Raw genomic sequence first — 21076 nt, forward strand, 5'->3', positions numbered from 1 at the left:
GGGGTCTCCGGGGAGGGGCAGGCGCCTTCCCAGCCCGCAGCGCCCGGCTGCGCTGCCGGTTTCCCGGGGGGTGCGAGGCGGCGGCCGGGAGGCAGGAGGCTCTGCCAGCGGGAGACGGGACCGAGCTGCGCGGCCCGCGGCCCCCCCGCCGCCGGCTCCCGGGGCAGCGCTGCCCACCGACCCCCCGGCGCCCCGCCTGGCAGCCCGCGGCTTCGCCGTTCCCTTTGGCCAGGCGATGGGACGTTAAAATAGTTTTTTTCACCTCTTAGGGGGAGCCTTCACCGTCCTTTGCTGCGCTGCCACCCTCGCCCCGTACGAAGAGAAGAGCCCACCCGCGTATCTACAGTTCCCAGGGACAGCGGTCCCCGGAGCAGCGGGAAGAGGGCCTCCCAAGGGCACGGTTCTTGTAAAAAGCCAAAGGGACGGCAGCTATTTGGACTGTGTGGCGTTACGTGGGTTCACTAGCAATTCACATTTCTAGTGCAGGAAAAGGAGTCGAGGAAACGGTGCAGGGTTTGTGAAGCAAGGTATTACAAGGTAAGTTTTGATTGTGGGCAGCTGCCCTTCCTCTGCCAGGGCACGCCTGCAGCGAGGGGTTTTCTTGCTGGGAAATAGCTCTTTCAAAATAGTAGCAGATACTGAAGGAGCATACTGATTTTTGTAATTATTCTGTTGAAATCCCTTTTCTGCTTGCTGTACATATTAAATACTATATTCTGGCCATTTCCTCTCTCTCCTGTTTCACGATAAAGAGTCATTCCTGCCCTCCAAAATAGAGCCAGACCTGTGTCAGTTGTGATACAGGATTAACCTGCAGACAATAGCTTCAGGGGACTATATAAAGAAAAAAAAATCCTCTATATAAGGGCCTCTGACTGCAACAGACTGTATTTCTGTGGTGATTTTAAGGCCTGGCTGCCTCAGGTCTTTCACCGATGACCTCAGTATTTAACTAGCCTCCATTTCCTCCTCTAGCCCCCCACTTAATTTCCAATTTTTTTGAGGTTTCCAGGTGGCTTCTAAGACTCCAAATAAATGCATGATCCTGAGCAGCTGCCCCTGCATCCCATCTGTGTAGGAGGGTACCACAGGGAGCAGCTGGGAGAGAGCAGCTGTGTTAGAGACATGGGCAAGCCTGACCCACAGCCCCCCAAACCCCACGACACAGAACGGTGCTCTCCTGGCACCCACCACCCGCACAGCACAACAAAAAAGCCTTTGGTTTCAGTGACAATCCTCACTCCCAACCTGCAGAGCCGTGTTTATCCCCCTCTCCATGGCAAAAAAGGGGAAAGACCTAAGAATTCTTAACACCAAGCAAGCCCCAAAACCACTGACAGAGCAGAAGGGTCTCACCTGAGGGAGCCAGTGCAGCATTAGCTGACCTGGGATGCTGTGACCAGGGCCAATTTATGGTCACAGATTGGATCACCTGGTGCCAGCCCTGCAACCTGCCCTTACCCCCAGGTGTGGAGACTGCCTGTGTAACTCTGAAGGCTGAGTCCCCCTTGCTACCCCCCAGCTACCAGACAGCAATAACTCTTACCAGCCTCCTCGCAGGGAGCACGCAGCACGGTGACAGTGGGGCTGCGGTGCTGGGACCACTGCTGGCACATCCCTGGCAGCGGGGTTTTCCAGCCGAGCGGCTCTGGGATGTGTCTGCCACTGGCAGCCGGTTTCACAGGCAGCCCGTGGGCAACGGCACGTGGAGTCTGCAAGGAAATCAGCCCCCGAGGGGTATTTTGGGTCTCCAGCAACGCAGTTTGACCGCACTCAAGTGGGGCGGGGGTTAAACAGACCCACACTTGGAAACAGTCAAGTTAATGACCCACCCCCAAATTACTGGAAGTGGAAGAATAGCAAGCTGCCTGTGAGGCAAGGGTGTCATGACCCTCCCCATCACAGCTGTGCTGAATTTATCTGAAGAGATTCAAAGATGGAGAATCTGCTACTTCCCTCAATGAAATTTCACTATAGTGGAATCCATCACCCCAGTGGAGAATGACATTTTAAACTGCTTTAACTCAGTATCAATGTTCAAATTGATTAGCCTATTTCGTCTCAATGGAAATTCTCACCTCATTACATTAGCGGCCAAACTTCAAATAATTTTTGAATCAAATACTACTTAAACAGTATTTCAAAATACTTAGCTGACAAAATTAATCACTTAATTTCAAATTACTGTCTGTGTTTTATGCTAAATTGTCAATGGATGAAATATGTAACAGTTCTGGGAGCTGAGCCTGGAAGCTGAGGCTACCCAGCTCTGCGGTTTCACAGAAGCACATTTTCTCTCTGACTTGATAAATGTCTCGTTCCTGGCTGAGCAGCGAGCATAGACTCAAAAGGAGGCTGTGGACAGTATTTTCTAGCCTTCCAAAACCAGCGTATTCCCTGATGCATAGGATACTCACCAGGGAATTAAGACAGGCAGGATTGATTTTCCTCAGAGAGGGACGTGAACTGAACCCGTCCTCCATTTCCAGTTATTTCTTTAACAGGTGGGGCAGTGGTTTCCAGCCAGGCTGTAAGTGAGCCTCAGAAAACCAGTAACATTCGGTGCTTCACCAGCCGGTTCCCTCTGTATCTGGTCTGTCATTTGCTTCTCCTTACTGGCTAGAAACCACTGCAGCAGGCAACAGTATAAAATTCCAGCTTGCAGCACTGTCTCCACCAGTTCTGTTTTAGAAGACATTTTTAATTTTAAAAAATTTTTTTATATATATATATATTAAAAATCACTGCCTTTTTTGAGTTGCCGGATCCTGTTCAGCATAGTCTGAGACTGCTGCTGCTCCTGGCTGCCTCTCTCCGGCGCTCGAGGACCAGCCAAGCTTAGAGAGCTGCTCCCAGTAGTGCAGGCACACACAACTTGTCTCTGTAACATTACAGATCATAAGGAGCTGGAGATGCCTCCGTAAGTCCCACCAGAATGGGAATTCTGAATAGGCATCACACGTTTGTTTAAATCCTGCCTTGAACACCTAAAGACTTCACTGACCTCTGTCTCAGCTGCATTCTCAAGGTAGTGCTGCTATACTGTACTCGGGTTGCTGCATCTCAAGGTAGTGCTGCTACACTGTACTCGGGTAGTTCTGTAGTGCTGCGAGGACCAGTGCTGCACAATTCTTCTATCACTTAAAAGAAATAAGACTCCTTTGAATAAATAAGCTGTGATAGAAATATATTTACACTATGCACATTTTTACAGGAAATACAACTTACTAAAAATGTCTAAGTAATAATACCACCACCCCCTACAATTCACTACAGTCAAAACTAAAGGTTTTGAATTTTTAAGGTTTTTATTAGAGAAGTTGAAAGTTTCATCTCAGGACTGACAATAACATAATTATCTCTTTTCATTTATTCTGTTTATAGGAATATGTAGAATTTGTTTGTACAAGCATATACAACAAAGTAATTGGTGCTTAGTACATTGAAATCAGGAATCTGATTTGTTCTAAACTACCAGTTTTCCATGCAGTCATCTTTGAATTGGCAGCATGGACAAATTCCAAGCCGAACGCTTACATGCATTGTTTTGCAATATAACTACAGCAAGCGCTGGAAACATGCAAATTAACACATTAGCAAATTGGTTTTATCTCTAATGGACATAAAAAGATTACTCCTGATATGAAATTCTGAAAATCTGCATAAATACTTCTGTGTAAAATTAAATTAGTTATGTACTTTTCTTTTACTACAAGTATCAAGAATGCCCACGTAATTAATATACACACATATATATAGAGACCTTGTTATGCTAAAAGTCTTTGTAATTAATCAAACAATATTCTGTGCCATACATTTATTCAGTATTTACCAGCTAGGAGAATGACTGTGGTCATATAGTAGGCATTACAGTCTTAGTAGCATTTGTATCACATGCAAACATACTCTTAGCATTTCGGTTTACTAATTTTATCACGTGGCAACATGTATGTGATTTTCTACAATGTTGTGATTCTGAAGTGTATAAATACTTTTTACATTTTCACAGTTACAAACTTTTTGCCAAAAGCCATTTAAACAATCTTTAAGTTACAATGAACTGTAATATCTGGGATCTGCCGCAGCAGGATCAAAATGCAATTTCTATACAAGCAATGTAGGATGTAAACTTTTCTTAAAGTGCCTAATATGTAATTCCTTAGAGCACTCATCAGTTTTGGCACAAATACACTGTATTTCCCTCACGCTAACCATTGCAGTAACTTCTACAGGATATCGGCTTCTTTCAGACGTGATAGAGTTGATATGGCACTTGTGAATGACATCATTGGACTGCTGAAATATCCTGTCAAGTTACTGTTACAGTTGATGAATTTGGACGATGACTTTGTACATATAGTACTTTTGAATATACGCAGTTAACTTTCAACTGCCTACTGTCTCCTGCCTGAAAAATACTTTGAAATATAATTTAAAATTGCCCAAACTCAACTCCTTACTATACTGATTATTACGGTGACTTAGCAGAAGATCCAGTTCAGTGGGCTCGATGACATCAGGTGCCGAGCATCTGACGAGTTGTTGCTTGTCGGGATCTGGCAGCATGGGGTTTCTACGCAATATATCACACATGAGAACACAAATGGTAAATAACATGACTTGACTACAGCTTTGTTGCCGTTTGAGATGATGTTAAAAATATCTGTTGTGTTTCAAGGCTCCGATTGTGTAATTCTGATGCAGGCAAGCTGCCTGTTGAGATACAGAAAGGAATACAGGACTGGCTTTAAAAACTGCCTTCATCTTCCAATCAGTGTTTTTCTGAACAAAGGAAATTCTTATCATGGAAAACCAACAAAGGAAATTCAGTGCCCAGTGTTAAAAAAGAAATAATGCAAACCTTAAGACTTGGTGGTCCGTAGCTACGCTTTATATACTAAAAACAAAAAAAACCCCAAACCACCCCCGCAAAACAAAACAAAACGAAAAAGAAAAAAGCCCACTTTTCAACCTCAGCAACGTTATTTTGAATTTTGCTCTCATTTTAAGGATGCTGTGTTCTCTCACTTCAGTTTGCTTGTTGAGGCTTTAGACCACTGTTGCTGGCCTGCGATCCATCTCTGCTTCCAGCTTCACCATCTGCTGCATCTCCTTTGCCTGCAATCCAAAATAACCGCATGAAGCATTGCATTAGACCTTTTGTTCAAAATGAAGCATGTGTTTTTTATGATAGTGTCTAAGTGAAATACAGGCAAAACACACTGAAGATATATGTAGTAACATTATGTTTACCCCCCAGTGTCATTCTGTTTTCAAAATCAGACATAATTCTTATGTCTACAAATTCTTGGAAAATATTTTTGATCCTATTCTAAGACTCATGGGTTGACTTTCTGAAGAAGTGTATGGCAAAATGCAAAATCCCAATTTTGGGGAAGAGGACTAGGCAGATGCCAATTCAACTGTTTCTCCTACTAGGAAATGTCTTTTGGAATGCGTGGTTCGCTGCAAGTACTGCGATGTCTTACGTACTGGAATGTTTAGAGAGTTTAGAGATCTGGACTCGTTTCTTTCATAAAGAGACTGAATGACAAAAATCCATCAGTGTAACATCTTCCTTGCAAGTAGGCAAGATTTTTTAAATAGTATTTTTTTAAAAATAATCTCCATCCGGCCTGGAGATCCTTATTCATTACCTACGTGGAGTTTTTCACCTCAGGATTAGACTACTGCTATATGCTCCGTGGGATTACACACACTGAATCCACCTGAAACTGTATCCGAATGCGTTGTGCAGAACGCAGCAATGAACGTATGCCAGATCTCGCTACAAACTCTGCATACCTCGGGCTTTGCAAGCAGAGTTAAAGCACTGTATATAAATGGTAACTGGCCTGGGAATCCCCTGCTTGGAGAGAGCTTTTTAAATTCCCTTCCCTCTCCCTCTCTTTCTCCCTCCCTCTCACAGAGGTGCATACACGCACACTTACTCCTCCTGTGGCTCAGTTACAGGTTAGAAGTTGTGCTTTGGTTTGAAACTGCAGTTTAAAGGAAGTGGGAATCACCATCTCTTCATTTCTCTGAGGGCTCTCAGTCTGGGAAGTTATTTCAATCCGTAACCCAAAGGACTGAGTAAGTTGACCCAGAGGGCAAGCCAACCCACCTATCTTTACAACCAAGCTCCCAAGGATTAGGACAGGTTTAGGAAGAGGCAAACCAAGCTCCTATTTGCTTTGGTGTGTAACTGCTTTGTGTCCATCATGCAGGGAAGAATGGTTACTGGACTTGATTTGCGTGAACTATGTACCTTAAAAAGTTGTAAATGTTGCTTAGACAGGGAACTTTGCTATACAAGCTCCTACTTAAGGAGTCACCTATTCTGGACGTGCAAACACATATTTGCATATGCGAAAATGGGCAGATGTAGATCTAAAGTAATGAGATGCACAGCTATTAATTTTGCAAGGTAAATGTGGGTTTGTGCAGATGTGATATATGTGCCTTCTTGAAAAATGTAGCCCTGTACTTTCATAATCATCATCATCATCTTGGGAAAAAAAGTAATTATGATAATAGCAAAGCAACTGTCATAAATATGATTAAAAATTAATCAACACTCTCCATTTAAATGAGTTAAAAGCTTGAAAGTAATGAAGAAATAATTTTAACATGAAAATATGGAAACACAATAAACAAATCAATATGTACAACCTCTTCTGAAATGTTGGCTGGATTTTGCCTGTGTGTGAAATGAAATTCCAGATAAACCAAAACCCTGTGTTTGATTTTTAGTGACTCACATATTTCATGTTTTAAGCTTGTGACTTAACTACTGGCACATATTGTCCTATAGATATTCTGCATGCCAATTTATGGCGTATGGAATTATTTTAGCGATAACTTGGTTTCAAAGAACACATTAGCATAGGACCAGGATGCCCATTTTCGGCAGTCTGAGGCTGGTTCAGACAGTGCATTCTGACGTGAACACACAAACACAACACTTGAAGACGAGCCTTCCGGAAGGCAGTGTTGAAGCTACAGTGAATTCATGAAGTGAGTGGCAGGTAATGGACTCTGCTTTCAAGATGCTTGCTCTCTAGCGAGACCTAAGACAGGCTAAGAACCATATACAGTAACAGAATATATTTTTTTCCTTAGCCTAATGAATCCTTTTTTTTCCTTATTATATGTCTATAAATAAATGTTGTTAAAGCGGGTGCTGTCAGACTCAGTGATGCAAGATCCAAGTACATTACCAATTCAAGAAAATAATTCAGACCAGGCAATACTGTACAATCGGATGCTCAAGCCTAATACAACTATTTCCCTTGGTAAGACAAGGGTTAATAGAGATTTCTTGTGAGTAATGATTATTTAGGAAGCCACAGCAGCACAGCCACATGGTAAGTGTAATTGCCACACCTTGTAATGTGTTGGATTTTAAAGTGAATTTTGAAGTGCTGGAAGCCTCTCTTCTTCAGGCACTGAAAAGCTATTTCTAGCCATCTATACTATATTTTGCTATTCTTAATGTGGAATTACTTATTTTATTACCAAATAGATGTATGTGGATACTCTTTGTCTGTCTATCAGCCAGAGCAATTAATCATACGTATGTTAACACTAAAATAGTTTTCTTAGATCAATAGACACTTCTCCCAGACACAGTTTGGAACTCTAAGCGTATCTTTCAGTAACGACAGCTAATGTACAATACAAGCTCATCTCTAAATATTTCCTCTGCACATCACTGTTCATATGCATCTGAATTTGAGATGCTAAAGCACAAAAAACTGTTAATACTGTGTCAGGCTCAAATATCTGTGTGCAAACAAGCTTAACGTTGTGTTCACTATGTCAATGGTACTTCCCAATGGTTGCATTTACAAGGAGGGCTCCAATGAGAATGATTTAATTTAGAAGGAAAGCACACTGAAATAATAGTTTGCTTATTATACGTCCATCCTACCTTGTGTTTGAGACACTGCATGACAGGATTTCAAAAGCTGTTTGTACAAAAATAATAATGTCAAAATTGAGTAATACAACAAGAAACAAATTAAATGAATGAAAACTGAAGTGAGATTGAAAAATTAATGCAAGAAAAACATACATAAACCAAAACAAATTTAAATTCGTAACAGTTTGTATTGAAGGTTGTTTCCACCCACAATTCTAACTTTGTACATTGTATATTTGTATGAAAAAATTCTTCTCTTGTTTGATCAGGAATAAAAAAAATCATGTTTTGAAATTCTCATTAAACAAATACCACCTTTATGTTGATCCAACTAGCTTTCATACATCAAAGTGTATACAACGAAACCAGACCCAGCTGCGGGTTTGCACTCGTGCACTTTTGGGGCTAAAAGGAAGTGGTCAGAACAGCGGGTATGAAAATACATGCTCTGATGGATCAAATTAGGCTGAGTTAAAAAGCTGTTAAGGACTACGCCAGTGGCAGAGGCCACCATATGCCCACACAAGTGATAACCAGCACCTGAATGATCTTACTCCATTTAATCACTGATGATTTAAGCCAACTTTCTCTCTGCACTGAAATGGAGTACGAGCAAGCTCATGTAGGCTGTCAGCATCTCTCGGCAGCAGAAGCTGTAACCCCAGGTGAGGTAAGTATCTCCTAACTGTCGAAAGAGGTGACTCCTTTACTGACTCACACTTACTTCCCAGCAACATCCCTCCCTTACACATAAGGTGTTTATTGTGTTGTGGTTAAAAGCACAACTATAATCATTCCCTCTTTTCCTTACATTTTAAAAAAATGGATCCAAAGCCCTCTGAAGCCAATGGAATGTAACCACTGATGATGCCTATCTCTGGATCAAGCCCATCATTTTTTGTCAACTAGCAGAGTTTACAGGGCGTTCTCTGTCATGCTTTCTACAGTGACGCCACAGATCTGCTGTAGCCCAACTGCCTCCCCCGGGTGCCTGCCTCCCCTGCCTCTTGATTATGTGCAGCTATTGCTCAGGAGCAGACTGACTGACAGATCCACTCGTGCTGGATGCTGGAGACGGCATCTACAGAAACCCTGTGAGGGAACAGACTAGGAATTTTGGTTGCTGCCCAGAAGGGAGGTGGGATGATCAGAAGACAGCCACGGTGGCTGGGGCTCGGTGGCAGTAGCTGCCTGCAGTCCTACATGCTGTCACTCCCTGGAAGTTAACCAGGCTGTGGCTTTTGGGGCTGTAGGACTCTCTCCTGACAGTGGAAATCCTTGATTTGCACGTACTCTTCTCTTCCTTCTCGCTCTGTAAGATGGCTTTAATTCAGACTATAATGTCTGCCAGAGAGTTCAAGTTCTGAACATTTAATAAGGAAGTAAGTACATAACCCTTGAAAGTAATGGGTATTAAATGCACCCCTTCTCTCTCATCTCACTGAGCTGCTGAGTATATTCCCCTTGCAGGTTACATTTGTGTAAATGCAGTACTGCAAGTCCGCGCAATTATTACAGCTCTGCTGGCTCAACCCTTCAGCAAGGGAACTGCTCAGAACATCGCATTGCTCCTACCAGAAATAAGATTACAATTTTCCTTTCCTTGCCAAGTAGTTTTTCAATTATAAAAAAAGCTTATAAACTAGCAGAAAATAATAAGCTTTAATTAGGAAAGGGTGTACTAGTAGAGATAAAAGTCCCCATGCTACTATACATCTCCAGAATTCAGTCCAAACTAACTGTCTCTTAGAGTTCAGAGGTGCTCTGTGGCACGTTTCACCTCTATTTTCCAATCAGCACTAGAAATGCAAGTTCGAAAACGAAGGAAACAGATTTGCTTGAGGTACCTTTTGGGAGTAATTAAAATGGATATGCTGGGCCTTTTATGACTGTCATATCAAGCTAATGAGTGTCAACGTGGCCAAGCAGCTGAAAGGACAGACTCTGGCTAAGCAGTCTAGCTTTCACATGCTTATCTGAAACAATTTTGGTTCTGTATCAGTATTTAAGTCACCTCACCTCTTCATTTTAATTCCCCAAGTAGGTGAGTGACCATGAACAAGGTCATTTTTCCAAGCTTGGTAATGACTTACATTCAGAAGCATTCTACTCAGCCTGATTCTGGTTACTGTTTTCACTAGCTTGCTTTTCTTTTAAGCCTTTAAAATAAGATACCTGCTCATTCTGCTTCTCCAAGACTTCCAAATGCTCAAGCTGAACTTTTTTCAACTGATCCATCTCCTTTGACTGCTTCATTGCCAGCTGTAAGCAAGAGAAAATAATGAGGGGAAATGTAACACATTATTAACAAGCAAAATAAAAGCTTACTTGAAACATACACATATATACACTGTCTTGCCCCATTTGGATGGCACAAAATGTCACAGGAGGCCTATTGTATCACCCAATCTTAAGAAGAGCTGTTATTATAGTATGTATATTATATGTATTACATATATAATATATACCACATAAAAGTAGCAAATACAGAACAATGAATAGTAATTTTGTTAATTTAAAACAGCTTCCTCTTATACAGATGTTAGATCTTTTACACTACAAGTATGTGGAACAAAGCAAGGACAAACATCTGTTTGTTTACTAGAGCTGGATTCTCATCACAGAGAAATAAAAATGAATATCCAGGAATAGTGCCCAGTGACTTTGTCAAGGTTATAGTTACCCTTTTTCTCTCTTCCAGGAACTTTTTTGTGTTGCTGCTGTTCAGTTCTCTGACTCGCCTAAAAAATGCAAACGTTGTCCATGAAGACTCATTGGAACAAAAGAAACCCAACAGAGAGAAACACAAACTCATAAGGTATATTTTGGTTTCTGATTATCGGTACCATGTGGGACTAACGGCAAATTGTACACTCCTCTGGCTGTGCGCCTTTACACTTAAAGGTTTCCAAGTACACTGACAGTATGATTGAAGACTTGGGGGGATGGGTGGGAAGGACCAAGACTGTTATGAATAAAGTTTGCTTTTTCCCTTACTGAAGAGTGGTGGACAGAACTTAAAAAAATGTTTAATTCATTTATGTACCCCTGACTGCAGTCTGCTCTCAATTCATTTTGGTATATAAAAGTGCTACATTTTTTAACAGTGCTAATGGATAAATCATCTGATGATCATAAGTAAAGTTACAGCTTACCAGTGCTGTAAGGTTCTTAAAGCTGTTATTTAAGCAAAAAGATAAGTATATAATTAATATTTACGTAAAATACCTAACTGCAATGTGTCTCTTCCTAAGATTTCCGTCATGAAATATACCAAAAATAGTTCAAAGAGCTGAATCAGACTAATCGCAAAGCCTGAAAACCAGAACTGCATTCAGACCGCTTTCAAATCTGGGAACAGATTTATCTGAGAGTCATTAGTGGAGGTCTTGCGTTAACAAAGCATACAGTTACCAAGGGCTCTGACAACTTGTCTTCCTATGAGCTATGAGTCTCTAACACTCAAGGGACTTAGTCCAGTGGGAACAAGCTCAAGCCTTTTGACCAAAATAGCCCAGTGCCAAGGAGGGAATGTGGAAGAGGAAAGAACGAGCCAGATGGCAAGCCCAAAGAGAAGGGAAACCCTGAAGGCTTATGAGACATCATCATGTAGACTCTGCTTTTATCTATTTATCTGGAAACTTTTAGGATAAATAGAAGAAACTTAAAATAGCTATAATGCAGATCAATCCTCCAAAAAGTCTCGTAGCTGGTACTGGCAAGTATCTCTCTAGTATCTCAAGTCAATTAAGGCTGTCATCCCCAAACGTGCTGTGAATAACCCACTTTTGCAAGTGCAGCAGTGCCCTTGGTTTGCTGAGCCTGGATGCCGGCCAGGTCTCCAAAGCCAGCACGTAACGAGAGAGAGATAGCTGCAGTTCAGTTCATGAATGGAGAAGCAACACGTGTGCTGTTGTGGAGTACCTCTCCTGCTTCTTCACTCCTATCTTCCATCACGCTCTCCTCTGATTATCATCACTTTCAGTAATCCTTCCTCCTGCTCCACCTCTCCTCCATGTTATCAGCAGATGAGGGAGAAAGCCTTTCACTGGGACCACCTCCTGTGTTTTTAGTGATGCTGACGCTCCAGTTATTCTAACTCCAGCTAGAACCAAGCCTCAGACTCCCTTTTCAGTACAGCCCTCATTTCATTTAAAAAGCAACAGCAAAAAAATATAATGCACTTTAAGAACAATCATTAAAACTCTTACAGATGTGTTTCAATTTAATAGTGTGAATAGACCTACAGGGGTCAGTCATAGCTGATGAGTATGAAGTTAAGAACCTTTTTATTTCCCTGATTAGCGCATTACATTTATTAAAAGGATAAATATAAGAAAAGCAACATTTTTCCTAAAATGGTCATCTAAAATATATTCAGCACAGTCATTAGATATTGTTTCCATACATAAAAGCATGGTTTTAATAGAATTAATCCACAAGTTCACTTGTCAGCCTTTGACAGCATTCTTCCCTTCTCAAAAAGGCAGATCTGATACTTACCTCTCTCTTTCAGCTTTATTTTTGATAGATTTATCTTGGCTTATGGCTTTGCTGTTCTCCATAGATATTTTAGCCTGGTTGGCACGCATTTCCTTGCTTTCCCTAGGCAAAACCAAACAAAGTCATTAATGCCTAAGATGCAATTGTTGTTGAGGTTGGTTTCCTGATATTACTCTACACTGTGGTTAATTTTGTCCTTGAAGCACTATGGAAGAGGAAAGAAAAAAACATGAAAATTGCCGTCCTTTGGGTATACTTTGCACAATTTGAGCAAGCATTCCGAAATCTCCATTTGTTCCAGAGAATATAATCTGAAAGATCAGTTGAAAGCATTTTTACATTTTGAATGTTATAAGAGTGTATAAAATACTCTTTTTCCCCTAGCATATGAGTTGTCTGAGTATGAGCTACTATCAGCCATTTAGAAAATGAAATATGTCTTTTAAAAGGGCCTAAAAAAATTAACAGATCCTGCACTCAGAGCATGACTGCAATACGCACAGTAATAATATTTCCTAGTTGTGGGATGAGCTGACAGACGTCCTTTTAAGACTTCTACTCTGGGCCTGGAAAGAGCCCTGGGGTTTAGACCATGCTCAGACTTGTGTTTGGTTTCTCCTTCTGGCCCCGTGAACCTTGTAGCCTTTTGTGTGAAACAAGATAGCTTTAACAGGAGGGTGGCAGTCACCTTCCAGGGGTAATGTCCTGAGTGGTATGGTTTGACTTGGGAGGTGGAAAACCTCTTCAGTGTTTCAGCCAGTGTAGTAGGAAAACAGAAAAGAAGTAAACAAATATCCTGTTGTTTTAAAACAAAGAAGAGATCGTGATTCTTTGTTGGGAGTAACAGCACAGATGCTGACTTTCAGGAATGGCTATGAACTGTGAGTGAGCAGAAGGCTTTCCATCGCACGTGAGCCAGCCAAGCTCCAAAAAGGCCGTCCCTGAAGGCTAGCTCTTGCTTTCTGCCTGCTTAGCATGCCAGCTCTTGCAGCTCCTGATCTTAAGTGCTTATTTAAACACAAATTATATATGGAAATTAGGCAGCGAATTAAGTCCCCAGTAGTGCATAAGCATCTAGAAGTTACCCATTGCAAGCCAAGGCAGTGCCTTAGTCTCTTTTTCTGGACATGATCTTAAGTTGAGCGCTAAACAATTATTGTACTTATTAACCCAAAATTCTAAGTATTTTGTATGCACAGAAGAGGAGGGGTGTGGCACAGAGTGCTTAATTTAATGAAATGCTGTCACTGAATCTTTTTTAGCTTTCTTTCATCTCTAAAAGACATTAATCATTCAGTAGCACAAGGAAACTTTGTTCCATGACTTACATTTTCCACAGTTTAAAAGTTTTGTTAAAGAAATGCAGTGCCTTTTTTCCCTCCACGAGTTCATAAGGTGAAACATTTCCTGAATACAGATTTAAAAGCAGTGGTATCACAGCAAAAATTAGACTGGGTTCTAAAAAACATTTTGTGGAGAGCACATTTTATTCCAACAGTCCTTTCTCCAAATAAAACCTTTTATTTTCTATACTGAATTTGAAGTGATTTTCAATCACACTATCTTAAGAGCAGTACTGAAATAATTTATTTTTGTTACTGTGCTCAAGGATATGAAAAAAATTAAGTGTAGGTGTTCAAACTGATTTAGCCTATTTGCATCAGATATAATTTTAGAGTGAAAGAAGTTAAGAGGATTAGAGGACTACTGTGCATCACTGATGATTTCAAAATGAGGCTTTGGCCATGGATATGGCTGAAAGAGCCAACACCTCTATATGCAACTGCTTCTCTATTCTGTGAACGATAATCTGGCTCTGAGTTGCACTGCTGTTGGGTCTTTCTGGGTGTATTGGGTTTCACCGCTTGCAAGAAATAAAAGGTATTATTTACAGAAGAAATGAAAAATCTTATCTTCCTTTTAATATCACCAAGAAGCACTTGTAAGGACTGTTCCTTTTTTATAAAACAGCGCTTCTCAAAGACAGGGTCAAAGTTTTAGCGTCAGTTCACCGCTCAACCACCCAGCGTGGGGCTTCACATCAAGTCTCAAGTTCAGCCCGTGCTGCCCTGGCTGGCGGTGCTACGCCACCATTCCAGAACTCCCTCCCGCTCACAAGCAGCGCTGACGCCTGTAGCCAGAGTTAATTGGAAGAAGGAGATAAGCCAGGATGGTAAAGAAAAAAAGGACTCCGAAAAACATGCCACGTGCACTGCAGGATTTAACTGCTGATCACCTACTGTATCATATGACTGCAACTCTGAAAATTTATAAAAACATGTCTTTTAAAGGGATACTTAACTTCAAGCATGTAAGTCTGTCCTTGGAATTTATACATATATTTAGATGACATTAAAGTGCATTAACATGTTATTTTATGTCACCAGTATTGTTTAAATGACTAGAAATCTCTTATTCTATTAAACACCACCACCACCCACCCCCCCCAAATTTTTCTTCCTCTCTCGTTATTTTATCTGGGGCACATGGTGTTTGCGAATAACAGCTTCATGTCCCCAGTTTCTGAAATGCTGCAAACTCACTACATCCAAGTCAGTCAAGCTAACGCAGTCTGGAGTGGCAGGGGCACAGCACCCCTGGAGTTCCAGAAGCCTCAGATTTTTAGTAGTACCCGCTGTCTTCTGCTTTGCTTTCAAATGAGCTCAAAGCACAGACTGTAATTGCTTTTTGTACTGCACGTGGAAGGGAAGTATCTACCCTACAGCAGATAACTACATCATTTTAGATTGCTGATCTTTCCTACTAGCCCTGTGTCCTCTGTTGTGATATCTAACTCATTACCTCGGCTCACAGAGAGGGAAGCGGCAAGAACAGCACGCTGAGGGCATGGTCTACCTCCCACACTGCTGTCAGATAGATCCTTTTTTTCCTATGGTTACCTGGGTTGTCTCTTGGCTATTACATACACCTATACAGATTAAATGCATATGTATTCCTACACACAATACAGTCTATAAAAACCTTTACAAATGATTTTTGGGCAGTATTATTCACATTTCAATACTTCACATTCCAAATTCTTCTGAAATATTAATAGATTCAGACACAGTCTTAAATTTGTTTTAAACAGGAAAGTCCCCAGTCTGCCCATTTGGGGGTTACACACAAATTCCCAAATAAGCAGAAACACACTAATTGCAATGAATAAAGCAGAAAGAATTTTGAAGGTTGTTACTCCTAGGACAGCTGAGAAGAAAACGTTCTTGGTATTTATCAAGGTGAAGATTTTGAGGTCTGGTTCTTAGTAGCTCTGAAAATAGAACAATACATGGACTGAACACAACTGATTTCTAATAAGAGAGCAAGATCCATTAATAAGAATATAAGAAACGCTTACAAGAAACAATATAGGGCTGTTTAAACATTGTAAATTGTAAACCCAAAGACAAAAACTATGAGAAAAAAGTTTAAAAAAAAAAACCCCAAACAAACCTTGTCCTAGTGTAGCTATAATAACTGCCTACAATGACAGCCTTTAGCAAATCTAGGAGAGTAAGGAACTTACATACACAAAAGAAAACAAAAACTTACTTTCAAAAAGATGAGGGGAAAAAAAGTCTTATTCCACAAACAGGCTATACATTAGTAAATCACCTTCTAAGCACTGTAGCAAATTTCAAACAGGACAGAAAATACGACTCTCAAAACCAAAGTGATGGGATTTCCCTGGGCCGATGCAGTCAGATATGATTTAGAGATACAGTACCAAGGACTGCACCTTCCTCTGGCCAGAATCTTTCAAATGATGCATTTGTATTATAATTTAACAAATTTTGGACCTCATTTTTGACTGGGTATTTATTGCAGGACAGCTTGAATACATGGGTTAACACAGAGATTAACATAAAGATGAGCTCACTAAAAGCCTTTTGCTGGGACAATTCTCTGTTGGATGGAAAGCTTGCAGGTCCCAGCATGTGTTCTCTCTGATGCACAGATAAGCTGTTTTTTCACTCAGGAATTTAAAAAATCATTTCAATTCCTTCTTCAAATGTGATTTATGTATTCCTTTTTCCCCATGCTTTTTATGGGAAAGATGCTGAAGACAATTACATATGAATATATATATGTATGAATATATATGTACGTACACACATTTCGCATTCATATGCTTTTAGGCTGCTTGACATAATAGAGCATAGCATAAAAAAAATATTCCTCTACTTACTGCCATTTTTAACACTGTGGATACAATGTGTATTTAATTTTATTTTGTTTCAAATGGGCAGGATGGTTAATTACAAAAGCAACAAGACAGTAGTGTCATGCATATCTTCCATATTCCCAGTGATTACGGCAGGATACTGTATGAAGGTAATATGTCAGTCTAATGTAGCTTACCCTGCTACCCGTTGTTTTTATGATCCTAGTTTTCATGGATCTTTCACCAATGCTTTAAACACATGCGCTCACAACTGCTAGCAACTCCCAAGGATATTTCCATATTCGATACTTCTCAGTTTCCAGCCTCTGAATCAAAGTTCTGGGTAAAGTCTAAGCATCCACAGTTGATGCAAACTGCCACCGCTTCATCGCCTCCACTGCCTTTAATGAAATTCAGATAATCTAAACCAGCTAAGCAGCCCATTCCTGCATCTATCTAAACCTTGTACGATCACTTCTTGTACTTCTACCATGCATACAGCCCAGTATCTTTGACAGCAGCAGTACAGGAGCTATCAACACAAGAAACTAAACCATTATACAACGCAGACATAAACCAACCCTTAATATCAGGTGGCACTGCCCTGCTCACCTGTCATGTGAAAATTTTAGTTGCTGGGTTTGTTGTTCATGAGCATTAATCAGCAGTTTCTTCAGTAGTTCACACTGTTGGTTCAAGTGTAAATCACGGATTTCTTGCTCTTCGGCACTGTGCGTATTGATCATCTCAGACCACTCTTTCGTGTGCTGTGCCACAATCTCTTTGACCTGTAGAGAAGGAACAGCAGCTTTGCTAGAGGTTCTCAGCTAGGCTAGGAGATCAACTGTTACTGCTGCTGAAGATGGTGTAAAGACAATCATAAAAAAGATTATAAAGAATGCAGCTGAACTGTGAAAAATGAAGTTACACAAATGAAGTTTCTTCACAGAGCAACAAAGCCACTGAGGACACTACAGTGTATTACAAAAACAGAGGTAAAACAACCCCTACGATTAGGACTCTATTATCTAAAGTGCCCTGAATAAACTGCCTGCATTTATGCTCTTGATTGTACTACTGTTATTTTAAAACCCTCTCTAACACCGAGTTTGTAATAAAACGGTTTCACATTTTTGGTTGCCAAGAAAAAAAATATATATTAGAAGTATTGAAATTAACCATAGAAAAAACCTAGCGAGCAGGATTTCTCCGAGGGCTTAAATATAGTCTTTGATTTTGTGGAGACAGTTTTACAAACACAGTCAGTTTACAGAGAAATCCTGTATTTAATACAACCTGAATCTGAAGATGGGCTACGTGTCTTTGTTTTATATTCATTAAGTCAGCAGAGAATCTGACAAGTATTCTTCTCTTGCTTATCTCCCAAGACTCATAACAATAATGAGATTAAAGTTTTGGAAAGTTCCCAAGAGACAATATGAAGAAGTCTAAATCACCAGAGTTGTTTTTATTAGAATATATTGCACTCAATGATTTAGAAAAGAAGCTAATAGAAAGATGTATTTTATTATCCTTTAATAATTATCTTTGGGTATTTTGACAAGCTATCCTACTTTGCCATAAATGGGATACAAAATATGCCTCACAGTAAACCTATTTTCAGGTAGTCATTTCAACTACTACTATGGTAACTAAAAGCATCTGGGTCATCTTCCATGTAAGCTAAACCTTATCCTTCAAATCAAAAATTGCCACCATATTGCTCAGAAAGCGAGAGACCAATGCCAGTATTTTAGGTGTGGGCCCACAAGTGGGCTCTGCATAATGCAGAACAGACTCTCCTGCACACACTGATGATGGTGAAAGAAGAGGGGACCTTAACAGCCCCAGCCTCCGTTCTGCCCTGAGGAGGCTCCTCTGAAGGCCCTCCTACACAAAGCTCATGTTGTGTAATAAAGCTGGACTCCTAATGAAAAAAAAAACAAGTGAGTAGTTTTGTAACAGATCAGGGTGACTACCACTACCCGAAAGCCAGACTTGCATTTAACTAAATAGTGGTCCCCTATGAAAACAGGGAGGATTGGAGGCAGAAGCAGCTGACAGAGCTACCTGGAGTTTTCTGCTGCTGTCAGAACAAAACAAAAGCATTTTGAGGCAGGAGACTGATACAACTAATATAGGCCTAATTCATCAGGGTGTTTAAGAGTGAGTGTATCTCCAGCAAAATGAGCCATGCTTCTTTTTGTGCATGTGGGTAAGTGTACTACTAACCCGGAGCCTATCAACTATGAAGTGATAAATACATTGCAGGATGCAGAGCAGTTAGTGGGAGTAGTATCTTTCATAAGATGTTCATAAGCCAGTACTGCCTTCAGAGCCAGGAAAACATGAGGATTCCATTTTAAAAAGGGTCAAAATCAACGCTTGGATGTTGGTAAGGAAAAGACACTCACTTTTCAGATGGAGTTTTTGAAAGGTTGCGGGGCAGACAGTCCAGCTCACCTCTAGCACCCACCTAAGGCACTGAAGTTAGGACCAAGTTAGTCCAAGCTCCTTGTATTGCTGATGCAAAAAGGTGAGCAGTTTCAAAGCAGGATTTACCACACCTAAACACTGCCTGGAGATGCCTCTCTCATACCTACAGGGCCTCAAGCAACTAGACACTTCAGTTAGGTTGCATGAATCTCCTCTCAGTAGTGACCTCACTTGGCTTATCAACCCCCAGGGAGACCTAGAGTGGACTTCATGGGAGCAAAAAGTAAGTCATGGCTGAAGTTCTCAGGAAAACCCATTTCTTCTTTATTTATTTTCACTGCAGAGTTTCCAAGGGGGAGTCAGCTCCATCCATGATTTGGAGAAAAAAGGTACAGGTAGATCCAAAGTCCTGAGTAACTGGGTGTAATTTGGACCACAGCAGAAGAGGGACCACATGCTCCGAAAACTTCTATGGGCACAATGTTAGAAAGTATTAATATTTTAAAAAGACAAGTGCTATTATGTGACCCAGGAAGCAGGCAGCGCCAGCAGCAGATCACACCTGTGTACCACGCAGCTTGGCACAGGAGCCAATACGTGGTTCCTTACACAGACTGGTGATTCAGTTTGTCTTCCTGCTCTGACCGGGCTCTGCCCCCTTTCAAACATCAATAAAATTGTAGCAGGAACTGTGACAGAGCCGGCCATGTGTTCTCCTTCGCCGCTTGCTGCCGTGCGACTCTTCCATACAGTCTGCCACTTAGGACTGGCTTTCAGATTAATTTGAAGTATTAGAAAGTGCAGGGGATATGCCATATGAGATCTGATTCCTAGTCACAGTAAGAGCGTTTTACATTGCCCTAAAAGGACAGGCAGGCATTCCAGTAAACAAAAAAGAGTTTGCTTTTATTTAAAGCCTCCTTATGCTGTAGAGGAAATGCAAAACAATCTTTGCCTAAAAAAAGAATTGTAACTTAACAAAATAGCAAAGCAAGTGTATAAATAGCGGAAGCCATGGTGAAAGCAAGTATTTTGTGACTTCACTGCAAAGAGCGTTTACAAAGCCTGAACAAATGCAGAGAAACAAAGACTCAAGGGCCCATTGCAAATGAATAATGTGATCATTGTTTTTAAATGGTGAATGTTATACGCTACAGAGGAACATGAGGGCAGAAATCCTATACCTCAGGTACACTGAGACCGAAGAATCATAGAGTATCTCGAGCTGGGAGGGACCCGTAAGGATCACTGATTACAACTCCCAAAGAAGAAACCTGCAAGGAGACTTAAGCATGGCAGTACTTCAAGTATTTAATCTGAGAAGACAGGAAGAAAGAATCATAAAACACCTGCCTGTGTTCATGGACAGATGCGCTAGTGATGTTCTACTAATTTCAAAATCAGCATGCAGTCTAAGAAGCAGGTCCAGCTCCTCATAAAACAAGTTTTTCTCTAGGGGTGGGAGAGAAAGGGAAGATTTATTTTCTTAAATATCCTGCAAGTTAGAAGGTTCATTTCAGGTAGAGCAAGACATAACCTGATGAGAAGGATGTAAGGGATTTGCCAAACACCAGTTACAAGACTTGAAATACCCAATTTGACTCAGATTCAGACAACCTTAGAACTCAAGACCATTAAATCATCTGAAAATCCAATTTTGCTGCAGATCTGTGATACACTTCAAAGTTCAGTTGCAGCAAATTCAGTGTACATCCCTTCTTTTCTCCAATTTATTAGCATCATAGTTAAAATGACTATTTAATTTGCACTGGGCTGTGCTCTTGTCCTACTTTCCACTATTAAGGTAGTGTTGCTTATCCAAAAGGGTAAGAAAAATAAACATTAGCTAACTTCTCTCTTTCCTGCTCTACAGACTGTGTTTGCAATCCTGTCCTTTCATCTGTTCCTACACTGGGCCTAAGAGACTAATTAAAATCTTGATAAGGAACTTTCTTTCAGACAGCATATATGCAAGATGTTTGTTTAGTCGCTAAGTTCAAGCAGGAATAATCTTTGAAGTAATCTTTCCTTTTTTTCTTTTCATCCTC

General features: G+C 40.7%; 1 protein-coding gene across 4 annotated transcripts in view; it reads right to left on the reverse strand.

Moving 5' to 3' along the window:
* Positions 1-4900: 4900 nt before the first annotated feature.
* The window catches only part of PLCB4 (phospholipase C beta 4), a 130015-nt gene continuing 113839 nt past the window's right edge, over positions 4901-21076 (reverse strand). For 2 of the 4 annotated variants that reach the window (XM_009810153.2, XM_009810154.2), the window contains 6 exons: positions 17205-17380; positions 12428-12529; positions 10608-10665; positions 10100-10186; positions 7934-7970; positions 4901-5118 (listed from right to left, as the gene is read on the reverse strand). In XM_009810153.2, the coding sequence (XP_009808455.1) occupies positions 5030-5118; positions 7934-7970; positions 10100-10186; positions 10608-10665; positions 12428-12529; positions 17205-17380 (549 nt within the window). In that variant the 3' untranslated portion in view covers positions 4901-5029. The remainder of the gene's footprint in view (positions 5119-7933; positions 7971-10099; positions 10187-10607; positions 10666-12427; positions 12530-17204; positions 17381-21076) is intronic. The other 2 variants (XM_009810156.2, XM_009810155.2) reach the window with 1 other exon arrangement.

The sequence above is a fragment of the Gavia stellata genome, chromosome 23 (genome assembly GCF_030936135.1).
Source record: "Gavia stellata isolate bGavSte3 chromosome 23, bGavSte3.hap2, whole genome shotgun sequence".
In the NCBI taxonomy this organism is placed as follows: domain Eukaryota; kingdom Metazoa; phylum Chordata; class Aves; order Gaviiformes; family Gaviidae; genus Gavia; species Gavia stellata.